The 23,879-nt window shown below is 52.8% G+C and overlaps 2 protein-coding genes and 1 pseudogene across 6 annotated transcripts; all 3 read left to right on the top strand.

Annotated features, from left to right (window-relative positions):
- The first annotated feature begins 7,623 nt into the window (after positions 1-7,623).
- Positions 7,624-10,922, top strand: C1QA (complement C1q A chain). 4 transcript variants are annotated; one of them, XM_069579083.1, is made up of 4 exons: positions 7,832-8,043; positions 8,550-8,587; positions 8,955-9,124; positions 10,175-10,922. In XM_069579083.1, the coding sequence occupies exons 1-4, from the start codon at positions 7,882-7,884 to the stop codon at positions 10,744-10,746; spliced, it is 942 nt and encodes a 313-aa protein (XP_069435184.1). In that variant the 5' UTR covers positions 7,832-7,881; the 3' UTR covers positions 10,747-10,922. The 4 variants fall into 4 exon arrangements, with proteins under 4 accessions (XP_069435185.1, XP_069435184.1, XP_069435186.1 ...); XM_069579085.1 differs by having other exon boundaries at positions 8,036-8,200; XM_069579086.1 differs by having other exon boundaries at positions 8,036-8,200; positions 8,518-8,587.
- A 3,520-nt stretch (positions 10,923-14,442) lies between these two features.
- Positions 14,443-19,480, top strand: C1QC (complement C1q C chain). Of its 2 annotated transcripts, XM_069579081.1 has the most exons (3): positions 14,443-15,230; positions 15,505-15,694; positions 18,698-19,480. In XM_069579081.1, the coding sequence occupies exons 2-3, from the start codon at positions 15,523-15,525 to the stop codon at positions 19,252-19,254; spliced, it is 729 nt and encodes a 242-aa protein (XP_069435182.1). In that variant the 5' UTR covers positions 14,443-15,230; positions 15,505-15,522; the 3' UTR covers positions 19,255-19,480. The 2 variants fall into 2 exon arrangements, with proteins under 2 accessions (XP_069435182.1, XP_069435183.1); XM_069579082.1 differs by lacking the exon at positions 15,505-15,694 and having other exon boundaries at positions 15,066-15,230.
- Positions 19,481-21,091: 1,611 nt separating this feature from the next.
- LOC138434414 (heterogeneous nuclear ribonucleoproteins A2/B1 pseudogene) lies at positions 21,092-23,265 on the top strand (annotated as a pseudogene).
- Positions 23,266-23,879: the final 614 nt, after the last annotated feature.

The raw sequence follows: 23,879 nt of genomic DNA, 5'->3' as shown, positions 1-23,879 counted from the left end.
TCACAGCAGACCCGCGCCCAGATCCTGGCTCAGCCCACAGGCTTGATCCCCCTGTTCAGGGAAAGGAGACGGGAGCTTGGACCTGAGGTGCGGGAGTGGACAGCTGTGAGCTCCTGTGAGCGGCTGGTAGGGCAGAGGCAAAAGCTCAGAACATCGCCATGAAGAAAGCAGCGCCTGGACCACAGGAGCAGGGCATTGTCTACCCCAGACACCTTCCAGGACTGCCTTAGGGTGAGGCTGGGGCACAGAATCCCACCCCCAGAGACTGGAGACTGAAGCAGCTCTGCTGGGAAAGTGAAAGTTGCTCATTCGTGTGTCTGACTCTTTGCAACCCCATGGACTATACAGTCCATGGGATTCTCCAGTCCAGAATACTGGAGTGGGTAGCCATTCCCTTCTCAGGGGATTTTCCCAACCCAGGGATCAAACTCAGATCTCCCGCATTGCAGGCAGATTCTTTACCAGCTGAGCCACCAGGGAAGCTCTGCTGGGTGACACCGGAAACTGACTGCCCCCTCCGAACCGCCGTCCGCCCATTGGTTCACTGGCGCTGACAACAGTAGCCTCGCTGGTGCCCTGGTGGGCAGTCACATGAGCCAGGCAGGGGCTGTGAAAAACACCCATCTCTACTCAGAGGTAAGAGATACTCCTGAAATTCCCAGGTTGGAAATAATCTCAGCTCAGGGGAGATTTAGTGATCTTCCCTCCCTCTCACCCTGGCCCAACCCAACAAACCTGGACTTTCCTCCTTTGTCCTACTCTGATCAAGGTGTCTAGAGACCCTTCAGCACCTGATCCCCACGTGTTGGAAGCAGAAGACAGGCGCAGCCCACGTGTCAAGACTGGACAGATGCCCAGTTGCTGTCAGAGCTCCAGAAAGGTGCTGGACTGCTTGCCTCAGCTCATCCGAGGCACCTATGAAAACCGCTGAATCTCCGGGCCCCACCCCAGAAATTCTGTTCAGGACGTAGGAGTGCAACTTGAGTAATGGTCTCCTTAACCAGCTCCTCAATGGGACTCTGACCCAGGGAACTACTATTTTGGTTCAACTCCACCCTCTTTTTTTTTTTTTTTTTAACAAATAGGGAAACTGAGGCCCAGAGGGGTCATCTGTCCATGGACACCCACAGAGCTGGGAGTCCCCTGCCTCCAGCCCATAGTGACCTCTCCTGATGAAAATCTAAGGCAGGAAGAGATGTGGTAATGAAGTGGGGGGGGGGGGGTCAGAGTGAGGGAACCTGACTGGGGTTCTTGGCTCGCCCACAGGAGCAGGGGTCTTGGAGACCCTAGATGGAGATGAAGGCTCCTCTTCCCCTTTGCCCTGGGAGGCAGAGAGGTGCACACCTTCAGCCCACCCCTTCCTACCAAGACAGGCTTCCTCGTGAGCCAGGGAGTGGAGGGAGAACAGCCACTCAGAGGCTTTGTGGCCCCTGGAGGCTGCCAGATGAAGTACAGGATGAATATATATATATTTAATATAAGTATACCCTATGCATAGTGTTGCTTATCTGAAATTCCAATTGAACAGGCCATCCTGTATTTTTATTTGTTAAATCTGGCAATACTTTGGCCACCTGATGCGAAGAGCTGACTGCTTGGAAAAGACCCTGATGCGGGGAAAAATTGAGGGCAAGAGGAGAAGGGGGTGACAGAGGATGAGATGGTTGGATGGCATCATTGACTCAATGGACATGAGTTTGAGCAAACTGCAGGAGATAGTGAAGGATAGGGAAGCCTGGCCAGCTGCAGTCCCTGGGGTCGCAAAGAGTCAGACACAACTGAGCGATTGAACAACAAACAAAATCTGGCAACCCTAGACCTACGAGTCACTGCCTCTCTGAGCCTTAGTTTCTTCATCTTGAAAAATGAGCCAATACACTACCCTGTAAGGATACTGTGTAAGTTAAGCAAGATGATATATGAAAAATACTTGGCACAGGGAAGGCAAATTTGTGAAGCTGGCAAATCTTGCCTTCAGAGTCCCCATACCCAACATTTTCATCTCCACCATTCCTCTCTCCCTTCCAGAGTTCCTGTTTTGGATCTGCAGGATTCCAGTGAACATCTTCAGAAAGCTACCTGATGCGGTGGAAATTACCACCTTCTGGCTGTGTGACCTTGGGGGAGTTGCTTACCCTCTCTGAGCTTCATCTGTTAAAGGGTCTTATCATAGTATTACCTCCTTAGGGTTGCAATGATGAAATTAGTATATAAAACACTAGTATTAAGTCTAGCAGCAGGGCTCACTAATTAGAGCCCATTAACACCTTGCAAATGCCCTAAGACACACCTTTAATTTTATCGTTTAACAGAACATCCTTTATCCCCAGGGGAAGAATGAGTAAAGGTGGAACTGCAGGCCCAGTGATAGGAAAGCGAGGGAGATCGTTTCCGCATGGTGACTAGGGGTGAGGATCTAAAGGTGGGGTGGGGAGGAGGCTTTACCCGGGCCCCTCTGCTTGCATCTGTGTGAACTTCTTGGAAGGTCGCATTAACCAGGCCTTCTGGGTACCACATTCCCTGGATGTGGGATCGAGACATCCCTCAGGACCCAGACGCGGCCTCCACCAGGCAGAGGTGTGTCCTCCTGGCTGGCACTATCTGTTTTCCAAACTCACCCCTAATCCTCCTAATCTTTTTACGTCTCACCTGCCTGCATGCCTGGTGGCTTCCATTAGCGCCTTTCCAGCCGGATCTGCAATCTCCGCGTTGGGAACATCTCCAAGAGCAGCTCCACCTGGCTCCCAGCAGGCTTGGCTTCTCCCTCCTGGGCAGCCAGGATGCTGGTCTCCAGCTGCAGCCAGCAGTTAGGGGAGCTTGTCTGCTTTTTCCCTTTTTTTCCCGTATTTTTCTTACTCTTCCCCACAAAATTATTTTTGCTGTGTTTGGTCTTCTTTTTACTTCCCCCCACCAAACTTCTCAGCTGGTCTCCCTGCATGGGCAGCCCTAAGTAGCAGGTGGGAATTTTGCTAAGTGCCTGCCATGCACCAGATTCAAACAACACTGACCAGAAGCCTCATCCCAGTCCGAGGGGTCAATGTCATCCCCAAACACGGGCATTCTTTCCTGCAAGAGCACACGCAGCAGAAAGGGGGGAGATGCTGAATTTGAATCTGCGCTGCCTCCATCTCCACAACAAATTATTTGTCGTTTTGCGATCCCCTCCGTTTTTCATAAAACAGTCCCCCGAAGCTCTTTTATCTGCAGAGAAAGGCAAAGAATAAAGTCCAGGCGGTTTCTGACAGTTCCCTCCCCAATTCCCAAACACTCCCCGCACTGAAGAAAGAAACCCTGATCTTACGGGTGGAGGGAAGGAGAATGGAAGGAGAGATTCTGAAGGCCCCCAGAGGAGGGGAAGGATTCGCAAGAAAGACAAGATTAAGACAATCTCCATAATAAAGAGCCGGCCAGGAGAAGGAGAAAAAGTGGATCGGGTAGCGAGTCTGGAGGTTTGTGTTTTTGATGGAGGGAGGTGCGGGGTAGCAGATGAGAGTGAAGGGGTGTCCGTGTCAACGCATGTCCCCGTCTTGGGGTTCAGACAGTAACGTGGGGATTTGAACATATCCGTTCACAGGATAGCACAGGGAGGAGGATTGTACGAGAATGTTCTTGGTTTTTTTCATCATAACCAAAAATTTCCATGAAAAGGAGCGGGGCTACACGAAATGGGCTGCACGCATACCACGGAGTACTACTCAGCGATAAAACCGAGCTGGCATGCAGCAAAAGCGAGGCTGAATCTCACAAGCACGTGAAATGAGAGAAGCCAGACACAAAAGACACCGAGCGATTCTATTTACGTGAAGTTCAAGAACAGGTAGAAGCAACCCGCGGTGAGAGAGGTCAAATCCCTGGGCTCTTTGCAGGTAGAAGGGAATACAGTCGTCCCTTGGTATCTGCAGGGGATTGGTTCCAGGACACCCCTGTATCCCCTTGGAGACCCAAATCCAAGGATGCTCAAGTCTCTTCTATAAAATGGCGTAGCATTTGCATATAACCTACACACATCCTCCTGTATACTTTTAATCCTTTCTAGATTACTTATAATACCTAATACAATGTAAATGCTATGTAAATAATTGTAAATACAATGCAAATGGTAGTGAATAGCTGCCTGCGTGTGGCAAACTCAGGTTTTGCTTTTGGGGGAACTTGCTGGAATTCTTTTTCAAATATTTTTGATCCATGGTTGGTGGGCTCTGTGGATGCAGACATTGAGGGCCAATGGTACAAAAAGAGGCACGAGGCAAGTTGCTGGGGTGATGGAAATGTTCTGTGTTTTGACCTGGGTGTGGTAAAGGGTGTCTTCATTTACATAAAAAGCCATTGAACAGGGGCATTTAAGGTTTGTGCATTTTACTGTGTGTAAATAACACCTCTGTGTTTTTTAAATGCAATACAAGAACTTTAGAGTTAAATTATATACACATTTGGCTATCTGCATTTTGCCTAATAAAATTCAGAGAGAAAGAACTAAAGTGAAAGTGAACTCGCCCAGTCGTGTCCGACTCTTTGCAACCCCGTGGACTGTAGCCCACCAGGCTCCTCCGCCCATGGGATTCTCCAGGCAAGAGTACTGGAGTGAGTTGCCATTTCCTTCTCCAAGAAAAAACTAAAGATACCCATTAAAATACAGCAGGGGTTGCTGTCCATCCTTGCTGCTTCAGACCCTCAAGGAGCCTATTCTGTAGCGTGTACCTGCGGGCCCCGACCCCCCACCTCCAACGCCCCCACCCCTAATCCCCCACCCCTCCCCCAACCTCCCACCACCATCTGCCTCAGATCCAGAGCCTCTTGTGGTCTAAACACCTCACCACTAAGTACAGCTCCAATCTTTAAAGATTTAATTTTTTTAAAAGGGGGTATACATTAGCCAACTTATACTCCACTGAAGGACTAGAAACCTGTTCTAATGTCAATGCTAAAAGTGACCACATAGAACTATCCTGAAACAGTAATAATGGTCTTCAACATGGTGCTTTCCTAAGAATTTTTTCCCAAGGTGATATTGGCCACTGACGATTATTGCTTCATATGCTGATTTTGGAATGCAGCCCTTGAGTGGGAGGTGACGACTCCACCAGGAAGAATCTGAGTAATTTAAAAATTATTTCTCTGATTACCCCCAGACCCTCGACCGCTCTCTGGGATGGGGCTCCTGGATCCCGACCTCACAAGCATGACAAGGGATTTCCTCTCATCCCTCCACTCCCGCTTCCCCTCCAGGACCCTGAGCTCTGGAGAAAATGAAAAAGACACCCTCCTCTTCTGATTGAAGGTGTCCCGGCTGTGACATTCATAGGGCTACTGCTGACCCATTACTTTTCACACTAATGATATGTGCATTACTATCGATGTCTTTCATTTCTTGGGAAGTGTTTATACTCTTGCAACAGTCTGATAAGTGAAATCCTCCAACGCTAGGAAATAAGGCGAACAGATAACTGGTGTCCTTTCAAAGTCAAATTAGAGTCATGTCTAACAAGCCCTCCTAAGGGTCACCTGACACTCCAGGGGAATGTCACTTTGCTTGACTTATTATTTACTATTGATTAGGGCCCAGGCTCTGTAAAGATAGCTGGTAGCTGGTAGAAAACTGATAAGTTGCCAATTATTTTTGTCTGGTAGAGATGCAAATGATTTCTTTCCAGTAGAGTAGGTAACACCAACATGATGATTTTATTGCCCTAAAGAGCATTAACCAGTTTTGTAACTACCTTAGCAACCTATGAATATTCCAGAATTCTTGGGGGTTTTTTTTGTTGTTGTTGTTATTTTCACTGAATCTCTCTCACCCTAATGAGGTATATATAATTTTTTTTTCTCACATCTTTCATTGAACAAGCTTTGTTCCTTCGTTTATAAACTGCGAAAGAAAACACATGCTCCCTATGTATTTCTTTTTAAAAAATATTTATGTATTTATTTGGCTGCATTGGGCCTTAGTTGCAGCCCTTGGGATCTTTGATCTCAGTTGCAGCAGGTGGGATCTAGTTCCCTGACCGCCATGGAACCCAGGCCCCCTGCATGGGGAGCGCAGGGTCTCGGCCACTGCACTGCCAGGGGAGCCCCTCACTGTATATTTCTACGTGAATTGTGCATTTAATATTTTGAAAGTTGTACTCTGAGAAGCCTTTCATAGTATTTGTTTTTTCCTCATGCCAACTCTGTCATTTGCTATATGATCTTGGGAAAGTCTTTCTAGTTCTGATCTTCAGTTTCTTCATCTGTAAAATGGGAGCAATCCGGCCGACCGTTCTGGCTCTGACGCAGTATTTCTAACGCCTCTTGCAGGGAAGCAAGATTGACACAATGCAATCAAAGAAGACGATGCTGGAAGGGATGTTACAGACCAACCTCCCTGCTTTCTCCCTCATCTTCTCCCTCTTCTTGAGAAAGGGAGGTTCAGAGAGGTTAGGCAACTTGCCCAAGGTCACACAGATATTATTTATAATGATGACTTATTTTAATGTAGTATTTGACAGCATAAACTTCCTTGTGTGTGTGCATGCATGCTAAGTCACTTCGGTCATGTCCAACTCATTGCGACCCTATGGACTGCAGCCTGCCAGTCTCCACTGTCCTTGGGATTCTTCAGGCAAGAATACTGGAGTGGGTTGCCATGCCCAACTCAAGGGGATCTTCCTGATCCAGGGATCAAACCCTCACCTCTTGTGTCTCCTACGTTGGTTGGTGGGTTCTTTACCACTAGCACCACCTGGGAAACCCAAACTTCCTTATGTATTCATATAATCCCTTGGCAACCCCCCAAAGGGACTGTATCATCCCTATTTTACAGGTAAAGAAACTTGAAGTCCAGAGAAGTGATGCGGCTTACGCAAGCTCAGAGAGAGGCACTAGCTCCCCTGAACCCCTGAATCCTGAGGAGCCCGAAAGGGGCTGGCGGTAGGAGCTCTGGGCCCCCACCCTTAAGCCAGAGCATCCCCACCTGTACTTGTTGAGTGACATCATCTCTCACACAAGATTGCAAGGAAAAGGGAGTCCCAAAGGCTTGGAAACCCTGGTCCTAGACTGTCTTCACCTGCCCAGGTGCAACAACCCTCCCCCTCCTCCTCCTCCTCGCCCTCTCCCCCTCCCTCTGGAAAAGGAAAGAAAGCAACGGACAATGACAAAGCACGGCCGTGGGAAGAAGCAGAAAGATGCGGCAGCCAGCCCAGGCCTGAACACGCTGGCCTCCGCTCTGGGGGAGACAGAAGCACGATCTAAAGAAAGGCGCTCTTGGGCCGGCAGCGACAAAGGGAGCTAGGCTGACAGGCAGCGAGCCCCCCGTCGGTGACCGCGAGCAAGCCTGGGCGATTCCTCCAGATGGTGACAGCAGTTCTCTGGATGGGCGTTTATTACTGATTTTTATTTTTTGATTTTTAAATGTTGATGGAAGCTGATTATTAAGTGTCCCGCGTTTTGTATGTGTATTACATCACTAAACCTTTATACTGTTCAGCAAAGTAGAATCTGTTGCTTCCGGCTTATGAACGACAACCAAAAAAATGACTGAGACCCCAGGAAGCTAAGTACAGTTCCAGGGACATGCAGCGAGGAAGTGGGAGTCTAGAAAGCTGATGACCCAGCCTCTCACCATTGCGTCACTCTCCTTGTTTCCCTGTGCTTTTCTGTATTTCCAAGCTTTTGGCAACAAACACGGGCTGCTTCCGTGATCGTGAAAAAGTCTTACAAGTCACTGATTTGAGAGAAGGTTCCTTCTACCCTGCTGCTCTGTGCCTCCAGGAGTCCACTGCCCCGCCCAGGAACCCCTCCTCCGCCCCCATCCCGGCAGCCTCCCGCCTCGCTGTCCCTGCGCTTGCGCCAGCTGTGGCTGGGGTAGGATGTCCCATGTTCCAGTTTTGCTGAGGTCTGCTCAAAATGTCCCTTGCTGGCCTCTGGCCCCCAGGGTGGTTCCGGGGAAGGAGAAGAAGTGGGAAGGGATGTGAAACTTGGCCCCAGGCCAGCACCGCCCTGCTGGGTGTCCCACGGGGTCCCTGCGTGAAGGACCAGAGTATCCAGTGCGTTGAAGATTGGACGCAGGTGAGGCCACCACTGGGTGGGGAAGGCGTCTGTGACATTTAATGAGCCAGGGGAGGTGGCCCAGGAGACTGGACCGGGCAGGGAGGGAGGGAGAGTGCTGCTAGCTGGTTCTGTGCCAGGACAGGGCTGGAGGGCAGTGATCTAGGACCCAGAACAAGTAAATGGGGGGACCTTAACTCCAGAGGCTTGGAGGGAGTGGGGGAGGTAGCCACAGAGCCACCAGCTCTAACCAGAATTCCTGGATCCTGGCCCCCCACCAAAACACAAGAGGCTGGGAAAAGGCTGGGGTGTCAGAGCCCAACAGAGGGGTCCCTCAGAGGGGGCCAGCAGGGGACAGTCAGCTGTCTGTCCTCCAGTGGGTGCTAAGAGGACCACGTGTGTGGGGGAGGGAGCAGAGGGGTGCCTCAGGTGTTGGTGAATTCCGGTGTGGATGTACACCTCTGCCATCTGGGCAAGAGAGTGTTCATTAAACAGGGAGCGGGCGCTAAACAGATATTTATTCAAAGGAACCGATCCCCTGTAGGGAGTATACAACTGTGTCCAGGTAAGTGAGGGAGGGAGTGTGTCCGTCGGCCTGTCCAGGGGTGTGTGGTGGGCTTTTACGTTTGCTTATTGTGTTGTATAGGTGTGTGAAGGCTGAAAGCTGTGCTCGTGTGTCTGTGTAACCCTATGGGTATGTTTGGTTGTGTGTGTTTCAATCTGTGTGAGTCTGTGGTTCTGTGTGTATGCTGGGGGGTCCTTGGAGCTGGGTGGAGGGTGGACTTCAAAGGCCCTGGGTGGGGTATGAGTGCAACGGTCAGGGACATATACAGATGTCACGGTGGGGGGGCGGGGCGCGGTTCAAGGTGTGAGTTGGGTGTGCACGAGTGTGTGACGTCCAGCCCGCCCAGGCCCTGCCCTTGTCTCCACAGTGGGACCATGGAAGCCCCCTGGGGCTGGCTGGTGATCAGCGTGCTGGCCATCTCCCTGGCCTCCTCTGTGACCCAGGACGTGTGCCGAGCCCCGGACGGGATTAACGGGAGCGCAGGAATACCTGGCCGACCCGGACGGCCGGGCCTCAAGGGGGAGCAAGGGGAGCCGGGTAAGCCCTCCCACAGGACCCCAGTCCCGCATTCCTGGGCCGGGGCTGGCCTTCTGGAGGTGGTGGCTCAGGGTGGCGGTGAGAAACAGAGGAGTCCCCCTGGGCCCCCACATGAAGCCCCTCCAGTCTGTGCTTGGTCCCAGGGCCTAGCCTTCTCCCAAGGTCATGTACACAGGCCTCCAGGGCCTCTCTGAATCCCCCTTAACTGCCACATCCTCTTTCTTTGGCCTTGCTGTCCCCCTCTGGAGAGTAGGCCACTTCAAGCAAGGCCTACGAAAGGTCCTAAAGCTGTGCCCAGCCTCGGTCTTTGTTCAATCACCAGAAAGACGAATGCCCTAGTCTCTAGATTTGAGAGCCCTTGTCTTGCTGTGTGACCTCGAGTGAGTTACTCACCCTCTCTGAGCCTCAGTTGCCTCATCTGTAAAAGGGAGAAAGACCCCACCTAGCATGTGGAGAGGAATCAATCCATAACAACTGTCCTTTTTGCCTCCAGCTTCCCTGCACGTCTCTCCCTGCTTCCCCCTTCCCAGCCCCCTCAAGCTTCAGAAACTCTCATATTCTAGAAAAAAGGCCAAGGGTGAAGGAAAAGGGAGGAGGGCAAGACCAGAGCTGGAAAAGATGGTCTCATGTAATCACCCCGAGGCTCCCAGTCCATAGACCACCGGAAAGATCTGCCCAGGCATTTGCAGATCTGCACCCGGGCATCCTACAGGCAGTCCCTGAATCGGAAGAAGTCGGGGTCAATGGCCTGGCGGGGGACTGGGAGTGCCCAGCTGTGGGCAGGAGTGCAGTGAAGCCAGGGGACTGCCTTTTCCCAGAACCTGATCCTTCCCCAAGTGTCTGTTCAATTTCTCTTCATTTTGTAGACAAACAAGCTGGGGCTCAGAGAGGTCGAGACACTTGTCCAAGGTCACACAGAACCAGTCGGAATCAATCAGGCCCAGACACTCCCCTACCCTCTTATCCCACAGCTATTCGGGCCCCCAGCCACCTCCCTGAGGTCTGGAGGCTACCAGACTCTCGCTCCCAACCTGACCTTTCTCCCTACAGGGGCCCCTACCATCCAGACGGGCATCCGCGGCCTTAAAGGAGACCAGGGCGACCCTGGACCCCCTGGAAGTCCAGGCAGAATGGGCTACCCAGGACCCTCTGGTCCCATGGGGCCCCCTGGCCTCCCGGGGCTGAAGGGCACCAAAGGCACCCCCGGAAACATCAAGGACCAGCCGCGGCCAGCCTTCTCGGCCGTGAGACCGAACCCTCTGACGAGAGACAACGTGGTCGTCTTCGGAGAGGTCATCACCAACCAGGAGAATGTGTACCAGAGCAACACGGGCAGGTTCCGCTGCTCTGTCCCAGGCTACTACTATTTCACCTTCCAGGTGGTGTCCCAGTGGGACATCTGCCTGTCCATTAGGTCCTCTCGGAGGGACCAGATCCAGCCCTTGGGCTTCTGTGACTTCAACAGCAAGGGACTCTTGCAGGTGGTGTCTGGGAGCACGGTACTGCATCTCCAGCGGGGAGACCAGGTCTGGATTGAAAAAGATGTCAGTAAGGGCCGCATTTACCACGGCCAAGAGGCCGATAGCATCTTCAGCGGCTTCCTCATCTTCCCATCTGCTTGAGCAGGGAAGACTCCCCCGCCCCCCAGTCCCCACCGTGGCGTCTGCATCCTGGCCCACTCACTCCACCTCTCTGGCCATCTCTGCTCTGCCCCATCAAGCGGGGGTTCTGCTGCTTTAGCTGCCTGAACGGAGATCATGTCTTGGAACTCTTCCTGGAATAAATATCTGAATCCACATCTGCTGAGCCTGAAGTTCACTGGTTACCTCGGGCATTGGGAGGGAGGCTGAAGAATGACAACAGTTATTTAAGTGCTTACAAGGCAGGCCCATATTTAGCATTTTACAGCATGTATTTAGGAGGTCCTGGGAGCCTCATCAGCCTGGGCTCAAATCCTGGGCCACCATTTGCTTAAATCCAGTTATGTTCATTTTACGTTACTTTGGTGAATCTATTTCCTGATCTGCAAAGTGGGAATACTGATGGCACACACCTCAATGCATTGTTGAAGTGAAGTGAAGTGAAGTCGCTCAGTCATGTCCGACTCTGCGACCCCACGGACTGCAGCCTACCAGACTCCTCCATCCGTGGGATTTTCCAGGCAAGAGTACTGGAGTGGGGTGCCATCTCCTTCTCCAGGGGATCTTTCCAACCCTGAGATCGAACCCAGGTCTCCAGCATTGCGGGCAGATGCTTTACCGTCTAAGCCACCAGGGAAGTGTTGTTGGGAAGATTAAATGACTTGATACATGAAAACTGCAGAGGAGTTCTTGGTGCATTAATAAGGGGCTTCCCAGGTGGCTCAGACTGTAAAGAATGTGCCTGCAATGTGGGAGACCTGGGTTCAATCCCTGGGTTGGGAAGATCCCCTGGAGGAGGGCATGGCAGCCCACTCCAGTATTCTTGCCTGGAGCATCTCATGGACAGAGGAGCCTGGCGGGCTACAGTCCATGGGGTCGCAAAGAGTCAGACATGACTGAGCGACTGAGCCCACACACATACATTTTAGCCTTAATTGTATTTTGTTTAGTCTTTACAGTTGAACTCTGAGTGGGTATTATGATTGACCCCATTTTACAGATAATGAAACTGAGTAAGTGTTAATGAAAATTTAAAGCCCAAGGTTAGCATGTAAGGCGGGGAAGGACATGGCAACCTGCTCCAGTATTCTTGCCTGGAGAATCCTGTGGACAGAGGAGCCTGGTGGGCTGCTGTCCATGGGGTCACACAGCGTCAGACACAACTGAAGTGACTTAGCTTGCATGCATGAATTGGAGAAGGAAATGGCAACCCACTCCAGTGTTCTTGCCTGGAGAATCCCAGGGATGGAGAAGCCTGGTGGGCTGCCATCTGTGAGGTCGCACAGTCAGACACAACTGAAGCAGCTTAGCAGCAGCAGCAGCATGTAAGGGGAGAGGGCGGGTTGACCCCAGGTCCTGCTGATGCCCAAACATGCGCGTTTACCTGCTCCCCTCGCCAGCCTCCACAGGCACACGCCTGACACATGGCTTCCAAGGCTGAACCAGAAAGGCAGGGGCTCAGAGACAGGGAGCACTTGAGCCAAGGGCATCCAAAAGTCCTCTCTGCCAGGTGTCCTGAGTCCAGCTCTGGACTTCTACCCCAGCAGGCGTGGAGGCTGGGCATGCATCCCGTTTGCACTGGGGCCTTGGAGGGTCTGGAATGTTCTTGGCCCATTCCCAGAGCCCCACTTGGCCTGTCCGGGTGCTGCTGAGAAGCAAAAGCCCCACTGTGTCCTCTGTGCGTGAGAAGGATAAGGAGACCAGAAGTTCAGTCCTGGACATGCCCTGCGCTTTTCTCCAAAAGAAGCCAGCTTTACCTCTGTGCTGCTCATACTCACGTGTAAACACATCACACACTCACACACACTTCCTGAGACGCACGTGGACCCACATTCCTGGACCGAGACTCATTCACTCCTCACCCACACACCCACTCCCTGAGACTTGCAGGGCACACTCCTGCACACACTACTTATGCCTTCAAACCCGCAGACACACTAAGGGATACACAGGGCCATACCCGCACACCCCGCCGCTGACTCTCCGGGCACCCCCTTCGACCATCAGTAGTGCTCTCACTCACACGTGTCCCAGACACAGCCCTGACACACAGGTGCACACTCACGCCTCACCCTCCCACGTGCGCGCACCTTGGAAACACCCTCGTTCTCTCGAGCGTTGACCTTGGAGTCCTCACGCACCCACAGCCCACCGACCCCACCGCCTTCCCCACACACTTGGGACTCTCTGGGGGGCTGTCTGGCCCCATCAACAGTCTTGGGGGATCATGAAGAAGAGAGTGGGGCTGCAGAGACTCTTCAGCTCCCCTCTGGCCTCCACTCTGCCCTGGTTTCCCCCCGAGCCTGGGACACACACACGCATTGACTGGGAAGCAAAACAGATCTGTGAGCCCCTACTGTGTGCTGGACATCTCATAACCATCAATGCATTTAATCCTAACAAAACAAATGAGGAACCTGAGGCTCAGAGGACAGAGGCATCTACCCAAGGCCCAGTGGCAGAAAGTGGCAGGGCCTGGATTTGAACTCTGCCTCACCCCAGACAGGAGGGCTTCTCTCATCGCAACGGGGTTCACAGACACCATCGGGGTGGAAGTCCCATAAGAAGCTGGAGACTTGGTTGTAAAAATGGTGGGTGCAGGGGGGTACACCAATGCCTTGTACCCTAAATTCCATCCACAGCCACTCCTCTTTGCTGAGGCAGATCATGGCCCCTCCAAGAGGAGGGGACCCAGCAGAGTCCAGCTGGCCAGGCGGGCAGGGCGAGGGAGGGCCGCGCACGGGCAGAGGCTGCCACCTGCTGGACAAGCTGGACCAGGCGCAGAGGAGGTGAGGGCTGAAGACAGGCAGGGGCCCTGGATGCCCTCTGGCGGGTCCCCCAAGCCCTCACGATGCTGCGGCCTTCCTTTCTGCTCTCCCCAGCCCTCCACCCTCCTGAGAATTCCAGGGCCAAGTGCCCTCACATTCTCGCTCTTGCTGCACACTCTGCAGCCCAGAGCCACAGGGTGGAGGGCCAGCTGGGGAGACAGGCCCTGAATGAGGCAGGGGTGGCCTTCCGAACTCAGCTCATTACTCGCACAGGGCTAGGCACGGCGTGTGCATTAGCCCTGCCCTGCATGGAAGCTCCTGGAAACCCCACTTACAGAGCAGAAATCGACACTTGGGGAAGTCAAACCACTCACTTAAATGAATGGCAGGCACAGGGTCAGGGCTGGAACACTCTACTGCCCATTACCTCCTCCTTCCCCGAAATTTCTCATGAGAAGGGGATAATGGACCTCTCTCAGCTCTGCCAGCCTGGCCCCGACTGGCAACCCCTAGCCAGCCATGATAGGCTCTGAGAGCAGAGGTGGGGTGCTGGGGATGGAGGTGAGGAAGGTGGAGCTGGCAGGGAAGGTAGGTTCACCCGGGGCCCCAGCAGAGGAAGAAATGCCAACACACAAAGCCTGGGCCTCCCCTCCCCCACCCCACCCCAATATACAGATGGGAAGACTGAGGCCTAGAGCCACCAGTGCTTTGCTGAAGGCCTCCAGGCAAGGGAGCAGCAGGGCTGAAAGGAGACCCCAGAGGAGTCTGTCTGCCACAGCAGGCTGCCTTCTATCAAAGCTCGCCCCCTCTGAGTGCACCCTCAAGTAGGGCAAATGGGAGGGGGCATATGGAAAGTCGGGCTTCCCAGGAGGCCCTTGTGGTAAAGAACCTACCCGCCAATGCAAGAAACATAAGGGACGTGGGTTCAATCCCTGGGTCGGGAAGGCACGGCAACCCACTCCAGTATTCTTGCCTGGAGAATCCTCGTGGCTAGAGGAGCCTGGTGGGCTAGAGTCATGGGGTCGCAGAGTCGGACACAACTGAAGTGACTTAGCACGCACAGTGTGGACATTTCTAAGATAAAACCTGCCATTTGACAAGTGCATACAAGACTTGTTTCTGGGGACAGCTATGAAGCGGTCAGGGCAAGGGTTTGGACCCAAGAAACCACTCACTTGTGCAGCTTTGGACAAGGGTTTCACTTTCCTCAGCCTCAGTTTCCTCATCTGTAAAGAGGAGGGTTATAGCTTGCTCCTGTGAATCTCGTGAAATAGCTGTCTCAGACACAGTAAACGGCAGCCAACAGGGATGGGCATTCGCTGGGCTGAACTTGACTCTAGAAGCCTGCCCAGGCAGCTGAGGTTCATACACACACTGACACACACACACACACACACACACACACCCTTCACCAGATCCAAGGAAGTGATCATTTCCTCATTTCAGACACTCAAGACCCAGGGGGCACACAGGGGTATCACTGGTCAGCCTAGCTCAGCACCCAGGATAAAGTGCTAAGTCAGGAAAAATTATGGGAAAGGGGATGTGGTTTTGGGGGGAGGTGGAGAGGGAGCTGCCCAGTCTGCTCCGGGTCCTCCTGGCTGGGTCCACTCTGACACAGCATCCTCCAGCCTTGGAGAGGGGAAGCCAGTCCGAGGACCTCTCCGTGACCAGACCGGACACCTCCCACCTGTCCAGGTGAGGGCAGATGGCAGCATTTCCCCACTGCCACCTCCTGACACGTGCCCTCAGGGACAGCCTGACTTGGAACGGGAAGGAAGATCCCTGTTTCTGCTGAGCCAGGGGCCTGAGCTTGAAGCAGGGGCCCCACTCCCCATCCATCGGGTGGCCCCCAGAGGAGAGGGGCCAGGGAAGGGGAGTCGGCCCCCGAGGGCTGAGAATTATGGCCCCCTGGGGAGAGAGAGGGTGAGGAGGGTGGGCCAGAGGCCAGCTCAGCTTTCTCCCCATCCAGCTCCTTCCCCAGGTGGACATGGGGCCCGGCGCCTGGCCCCTCCTGGTATTAAACCTGCTGCTGCTGCTGGCACGGACACTCGGGGGCCAGACGGGCACACACTGCTATGGGATCCCCGGGATGCCGGGCCTGCCCGGGGCCCCCGGGAAGGATGGGTATGACGGACTGCCAGGGCCCAAGGGTGAACCAGGTGAGTCTGCTGGCCTGGCAGGGAGAGGCCACCTGGGGCCTGAGGGCAGGGCTTGGACTGTCCATCCGGGACCAACTCAGGGAAGGTGGACAGCGGCTTGGTGGTGAGGAGGGTGGTCCCTTTGCCCACACCCGCTCCCATGGCCGAGTTTTAACCCTTGTGGCAGGTCTGCCCCCTCTCCCCTCAGAGCCCAGGCCTCAAGTCTCCCTATTTCACCTCTTGGCCCCTCAGATTTCCCATCTGATATCAAGGAGAGACCTAGAGTGCCTGTCTGAGAAGGTGGTGGGGAGGGTCCCAGGAGATAATCCAGGCGAAATCTTTGGCAAGCTTCTAAAACACTTCGCTATTGTTCTATTCCAACACTTCCGCAACTTGCCCTCTAACGTGGTCCCCAGTGACTATAGCCCAGATGGCCAGGGTTCAAGTCCCAGCCCCACTGCTTCCCCACCCCCTACCTGCTGTGTGTACTTGCCCAACTTATGTAGCCTCCCAGTGCCTCAGTTTCCTCATCTGTAAAATGGGGAGATGGCAGCAGTTGTTGCACAGGGGTGCTGTGACGATTAATGAGATTAAATAGAAAACAGCATGTGGTAGGTATCCATAAGTGCAGACTCCGGTCATTGCTGCTCTTGTCATCCCTGTCTTTATCAGGGGCGTGTGCTCCCCTCCCTCCCTAGGGCTCTGGGTAGTTGGAAGGGTGGGGAGTGAGGAGTCAGGGTCGCAGTCACAGAACCATCTGCCAGAGATTCGCAGGCAAGCCCCAGCATGAGTGAAGAGGGCTGAGGACCTGAATGGGCGCTGGGTACTGGGTGAGAGCTGGAGTCTGGGGGCACCTAGTCTGGTGGTGGGCACACATCTGGGGGGGGAGTGTGTCCAGAGTGGGTGTGAAGGAGGCTGGGGCGGGGCTGGGCAGAGGTGACGGAGGTGGCAGAGGCGTTGGGTGAGGGAGACCAGTGGAGGAGGATGTCCTCAGGAATTTCCCACTGTCACTTGCCCTCCTAGAAAGAGAGTGGAATTATACCAACATTCCAGAAGAAATCCTCCAATTCAGCCTGAGTCAAAGGAAGCCCCCAGATCTGCCATTTTTCCAGGACCCTGAACTTCACCACTGCCTTTGGCTATCTCACTGCCCAGGGTGGTTGATGGGCACCAAGCTCCTAATTTGTGCCAGACACAGGTTCCAAGTGCTCTCCACAGATTCATCTTTAGGGGTAGAAAAAACTAACTCTATTTTACAAATGAGAAAGCTGAGACCAAAATCCTTTGAAGATGTGGTTTACCCCCTTTTTACAAATGCCGAAGCTGAGGTTCTGGGAGATTGAGCCACTGGCCCGAAGTCACACACTGGGATCCTGTTGGACTCCCGAGGCCACAGCCTCCCGCCACTACCATCCACTGCCTCCCAGGCTGCCCTCCCCACGGGCGTGTCCACCCCAACTGCCTGAAGAAAGAGGCACAGGCTTGCTCAGCGTTGCTGATGGCCACCCCCGAGACCTGACATTTCAGAGCACTACCCATGAGGTGCCCAGCACACCCGTGCTCCCACCCCGCTCTGCTAGCCACCCCGGGGGGATCCCTTCCATTATGCCTTTATCTCACCTGGGCGAATGGAGGCTCTGGGAGGGGAGGTCACCTGCCCAGGATCGCACAGCCTGAAGCCCAGGTCTGCTGGGTTCTGATTCTCTTCTAACCTGGGATCCAAGTGGCTCACCAGTTGCAGAGAATTCTGTTACAGTGTGTTTCCACCAACACCCACCGTAAAGGCAGTCAGAAGGGGAAACAGCCACGACGGCCAGCAGGGGTGGTCAGAGAGGGCTTCCTGGAAGAGGAGACTGGAGTCAGGCCCTGAAAGATGAGTATGGTTTGGACAAGGGGAGAAGAAGCTCACAGAAGCTCTGATAACCAGGGCGGCAACAAGCATCAGACACTTGGACTGGGACTCAGCCAGACTTGATTTTTTGAGTCCTGACCCCACCTCCTACCAGTGGCATGGCCTTGGGCAGGTCTCTGGCCTCAGTTTCCCCATCCGTAACTTGAAGGAAATTGAGCTGAGCCAGCTGTCAGAGGGGCTGAATTGGGCTGAGAGGGGGTCGAGGGGTTGGAGAGAGGCAGCCTGGAATTCTCCCTCTGGTGGACCCCATGTGCTAAGCTGGCCTGAGTGGTTCCAGCTCAGACATAGAAAGCAGTTTTGTGGAGCTCTGAATCTTATCAAATACTGAGGACCCTCTTTAAGAAAAATAGTACAAAATTACGGATACATTTGATGCAGGGGGGAGGGTGTTTACACAAACCTCCATATACTACAAAACTGTGTTAGAACCGCACACACAAACAGTGCGTGTAAAAGAGGAGCTGTGGTCAGTGTCTCAATTTTGATTTCATTCTTCAGTTCTGCAAGACTGGGGAAAACTGGGTAAAGAATACATAAGACTTCCTCATCCTTTTTTTTTTTTTTTTGGCAACTTCTTGTGAATTTGTCATTATTTCAACATAAAAAGTTGAAAAACTTATATAAAATTACCCAAAGGACCATGACGGGGTCAGTGCAAGTTAATGGGGCCTAAAGTTTAAGTTTTAGGAGCTTTCCAGAAAATCTGCCTCTGACCCATCTTCGTAGACTTCTCGGTGAGGAGGTATCTGAGGCTAAGTGGTGTCTGTGGGCTAACAGTCATGGCCTCTGGCACAGTCTCTGAGATCCAGCCCGGCTCTGACACCTCCTGAGCCTCCTGGTCCTACCCTCTCCATCACAAATGTGGGGACCGAGGCTGAGAGTTAGGACCAAGCCTTAGCCAAGGTTAGAGGGCAAGACCAAGGGGAGGCAGGATTTGAACCAAGGTCTCCCTCCCCTCCTACTCTCTGCACAGTGCTCCCAGGTGGATAGGCCGCCATCTCAGGGAAGGAGAGTCCAGGGACAAAACCCTGGTGGGTGGCCCCTGGAGGACCGTCGGGTCCCTCTTCCCATCGCCTGCCCCTTCACTGCCTTCCCACCTGCTCTCTCCCCAGGAATCCCAGCTACCCCTGGGACCCGAGGACCCAAGGGCCAGAAGGGAGACCCCGGCATGCCTGGCTATCCTGGGAAAAACGGTCCCATGGGGACCCCAGGGATTCCGGGGGCTCCCGGCACCGTGGGCCCCCCCGGGGAGCCGGGTGTGGAGGGCAGGTACAAGCAGAAGCACCAGTCGGTGTTCTCGGTCACACGGCAGACTGGCCAGTTCCCGGAGGCCAACGGCCTGGTCAAGTTCAACGAGGTCATCACCAACCCACAGGGGCACTTCGACAAGGATACGGGCAAATTCACCTGCCAAGTCCCGGGCTTCTACTACTTCGTCTTCCACACGTCGCACACGTCCAACCTGTGCGTGCTGCTCTACCGCAACGGCTTCAAGGTGGCCACCTTCTGCGACCACATGACCAGCAGCAAGCAGGTCAGCTCGGGCGGCGTGCTGCTGCGGCTGCAGGAAGGCCAGCAGGTGTGGCTGGCGGTCAACGACTACAACGGCATGGTGGGCACAGAAGGCTCTGACAGCATCTTCTCCGGCTTCCTGCTCTTCCCTGACTAGGGTGGGCAGGTCTGCGCTGGGCCCCCGGGGGCCGCCCCGTCTCCCGCAGCTTCCCCGCTGTGCAGCATCGACGCTCAGGCCCCTCTTGCCACCAATGGACGCCGCCTCCTCCAGGAAGCCCACCCTACCCTCCTGTCCTGAGTTCTCTCCCTCCTCCTCTGGTTAGTGCTCTCCAAGTCTGGGAAGAGGCAGGAGGCACATAAATAAATAACTAAATCAACAGCTATGCACGGCTCTGAATCCTCACTGCCGATTCCCTAAAAAGCGATTCCCTTCATCTCCCACTTCGCGCCTGTCACAGCCATCTGTGGCCTCCAGATTCAGGCATCAGTAAAGCTTGGTGCCAAGGCTGAGATGCTTGGCACCATTCGGCCATTTGGGAGAGAGCTGCTGAAATGTGACCGAAAGGCCGCAAGGGGTCCCCAAGGGGGTGTCTGCTGTCACTTGCTCATGTGAGAGGCACTGCTGTCTTAAAGATATCCATGCTCACAGGTGAACGGGAATGTGTTTGAATTCCCATCCTATGCTGATCCCTGTTGAATTTCTGGAGCACCCATCACAAGAGGGGTTTGGGGCTCAGGTGGGCGCAGCGCAGACGCAGACACGATGTGCTATGAATTTGTGCTGAATTAATGAATGCACTGGGGTGAATGCATGAATGAATAGTGCGTAAATGAGTGACTGAAAGCAGGGCGAGTGAATGAGTCAAGAAAATCGTAACAGCTAACATTTATTGAACACTTACTGTGCACCAGGTGTGATGCTAACCCGCCTATTAAATCATTTAACATTCATAACTATGCTCTGGGTGGGCATGGATGGGTGAGGGAGGATCTGACTCTTGGAGTCTGATTTCCCCCCAAATAACTGAGACTCTGGGGGCCCCCAGGAGATTATCCAAAACCATGGCTTCCCATAAGCCATCTGGGCTTCACTGTGAGATTCCTAAGGGTGGGCCCAGCTGGGTCATCTTGTTGGAGAACCAGGAAGCTGGGTGTGAACTGCCGCACTTTCACTGTGCCGACCGCAAGGGGTTGACAGCTCAGGTTCAAAGAGATAAAAAGTGTAACTTTGCTGCCCAGATTGTGGCTCTGGCCTCAGAGCCCAATGAGACATGAGACTCACCCAGGCCAGGGAGAGCCGCCACAGCCCGGCTGGGGTCTCAGCTTGGTTCTGCAAGGCCCTGTGGGGCTCACAGAGGTTCAAGGTGAGCCTTAACAGTGGAGGCTAGAGCCCAGCTTTCCACCCACCTCCATCCACTTTGCCTCTTTGCTCCTGAAAGCTGCTGTCTCATACCTCCAGAGCTTTACCCATGGTGTTCCTTCATTCTGGAGAGCTCCTGCCCCACTCACACAATCCACTTAGATAATACACATTCAGCTGTCAGGAATCAACACAAGGATCACCTCCTCCATGAAGCCTTCTCTGATTCTTCCCTTCGTGTCCCCACAGCATCCTCCACCGACTTGGACCACAGACGCATGACTTGTTAGAGCCCAGGTTTCCGAATCTGCATGTGCAGCAAAATTACTTGCGGATTTATTTACAAAACAAAAAGCAGATCTCTGGACTCAGACCTGTTATAGAAGTTTGAGAAGACTACTATTTCCAGCAAGCTCCAGGCTGTCTTTCATCTCAGGAGTGAGTCACAGAAGAGCTCTTGGAACCAGACGAACCTGCATCAACCTGTTTCACCAATCAACCTATTCTGAAAACCTGAAAGCTACTCAAGGTTGATTCAAGGGCCACAGAGACTCCAGAGGCAGTAGCAGCAGTGTTGAGTTCCCGTGGAGGGCAGTGGAGGCTCGCACCCCAGGGTCAGGACGGGCTAGGTGCAGGTTCTCATCATAGCGTGGGGACCCAGTTCAGCCCCTGCTAGCCCCCTGAGATCTCTCTCACCCTCCTCTGCATCGGAAAAATGGCTGAGGCTAGTAAGCCGGTGATGAAGAAAGCTTCACAATCTGTTCCTTCGGAGAGGAGTAAGAGAGAAAAAGAACAATTCCGTAAACTGTTTATCGGTGACTTGAGCTCTGAGACCACAGAAGAAAGTCTGTGGAACTATTACCAGCAGTGGGGATATCTTACAGACTGTGTGTTAATAAGGGACCCTGCCAGCCAAAAATCAAGAAGATTTGGTTTCATCACATTCTCTTCCATGGCTGAGCTGGATGCCGCCATGGCGGCCAGACCTCATTTCATTGATGGGAAGATGGTTACGCCCAAACGCGCTGTCCCAAGAGAAGACCATGGAAAGCGGGGGGCTCTCGTCACTGTGAAGAAGCTGTTTGTCGGCGGAATCACAGAAGACACAGAGGAACGTCATCTTAGAGATTACTTTGAGAAGTACGGAAAAATCAGCGCCATTGAGATAGTTACTGATGGACAGTCTGGCAAGAAAAGAGGCTTCGGATTTATTACTTTTGAGGACCATGATCCCGTGGATAAGATCGTGTTGCAGAAAAATCATACCATCGATGGTCATCGTGCAGAAGTAAGAAAGGCCTTGTCTAGACAAGAGAGGCAAGAAGGCCAACATTTCAGAAGTCGAGGAGGAGGCGATGTTGGTTTGGGGTATTTTCATGGTGTTGGTGGAAATGTGGGAGCAGGACGAGGAAGGAACTTCAGAGGAGGAGCCAGTGGGTATGGAAGAGGGTGTCAGCTTGGGGATGGCTCTCACGGGTACGGAGGAAGAGCTGGAGGTGGCAGCTGGGGGCTCAGGCCTGGTTACGGGGGAGGACGGGGAGGATGCGGTGGTGGAGGGTCTGCAGACGGCTACCAAGATGAGGGCTTCAGAGCCCGTTGTGACGGCTATGGAGGAGGAAGTCACACAAGTCGCAATGTCAGCGATTCAGGCAATCAGAAGCAGAAACCTTCTAGGTACGATTTACTGAAGAGTGGAAAGCTGAGAGAGAGCAGGAACACGGGCGGGTCGTATACTGGAGGAAACCACGGTCCAGGAGGCAGTAGTGGACGTGGGGGCTGTGGAGAGACAAGGCGCTGGGGGCCTTCTCAGTGGCCGTGGGCTTGACTGTGTACAGAGGAGGGAATTACCGCCCGGAGGGAAGGGAGGGGCTGCGGATGATCAAGGTAACAGTGCTAAGGGAGCGCTCACCTCAGCCACGCACAGATGCGCAGCGGCACGGCAGAAGACCCCCGAGCTAGTACCGAAGCCACTTTGTGAGTGGGCTCAGCCATGTACGAGCGCTATCTTCCTGTGGAGGAAAGACTTAAAGAAAATGCTTCTGAGCTGGTTTTTTAGCTTTTGAAATGTTCTGCCTTTCCAGCGGTCTCTGGAAGAGTGCAGAATCATCCCTTCTTTGATAATGTCCCATTTCCAAGATTCGGTTGACACGGGAAACCTTTTTCAAGATTTTTCTCGAAGTTTTGAAAAACTGTTAGCCAGAATCAAGGGAGACTAAGACTAATATCATTCTTCTTAAGAAACGTATTTCATGTGTAGAGTTAAGAAGCTGTTGTACATTTAAGATTTAATAAAATAATTCTAAAAGTAAAACAGTAGTGGCTTGTCCTCTTTGAACGTTTTGCATTTTTACCTTTTAAATTTCTTCCTGTTTTAGGATATCAAAATTTGAACTGTGCAGTGTAATGATATGATTTACATATATTATGAAATGATTACCAAAAATTTTTTTTCTTGTGATGATGAATATTCTTAGGGCTTACTCCCTTAACAACTTTTGTAATATCCTACAGCTGTGCTAATTTTGGTCCCCTTGTTCATTATAGCTTTAAAAATGTTGAATAACATGTCATGAACTTATTGGTCATTTGTACATATTTTTTGGATAAATGTCTATTCAGTTCCTTGGTCCATACCACAATTTGGTATTTGCTGTTGTGGTGTATAAGTTTTTGTTATACATTACATGGTTTGTGTTTATCTTATAACTGGAAGCTTGTACCTTTCGACAACCTTTATTCTGTATTTCCTTCCACCGGTTCTCTGCCCTTGGGAACCACAAACATGATTTTTTTTTTTTCTGAGCTTAATCTTTTTCTTTTTTTGGATTTCACAAATAAATATGGTCATACCAAAAGACAGGTTTGGGGAGGACAGAGATGTGGGTGGGCAGGCGGTTTGCCAGGCGAATTGAACAGATATCGTCCTCCAGTTGGCTTTTATGCACTTATTTCCCTATAAGTCTGCCTCCCTGCTGGACCATGAGCGTCCTAGAGGGCAGGTCCATTTGATACACACCTGGCTCATGCATAGGAGGGCATGGGAAACGGGCCAGATGAGAAAGAAAGAGAGAAGAAGACACACACACAAATAACAGAGGCCAGAGCCCAGGAACCCAGGCTGCTCCACAGGGTCTGAGAGCCTCTGGCAGGGACAAGGCAGAGGTCATGGGGCCAGTCCACTCACAGTGAGCCTCCAGCAGCCACTCAGCGGTCTGCCCGGCAGTGCCTCAAGTGATACATCTTTCTTCTCGTTTCTCTTTTGTTTAAAAAATCAATACACCGTTCATGTAGGCCACGGAGTCAGATCAGAGACCTGTACTTTGGAAGCGACCATTTTGGTGCCGTTTCTATTTTCCATAATTGTTTTCTTGTTGCTCTCTCTTTGTCAGGAGGGACCGGCCTTTGAAAAACACCAGCTTGTC

Source organism: Ovis canadensis, chromosome 2 (assembly GCF_042477335.2).
Source record: "Ovis canadensis isolate MfBH-ARS-UI-01 breed Bighorn chromosome 2, ARS-UI_OviCan_v2, whole genome shotgun sequence".
Taxonomy (NCBI): domain Eukaryota; kingdom Metazoa; phylum Chordata; class Mammalia; order Artiodactyla; family Bovidae; genus Ovis; species Ovis canadensis.
This window is presented reverse-complemented; position numbering and strand designations above follow the sequence as displayed.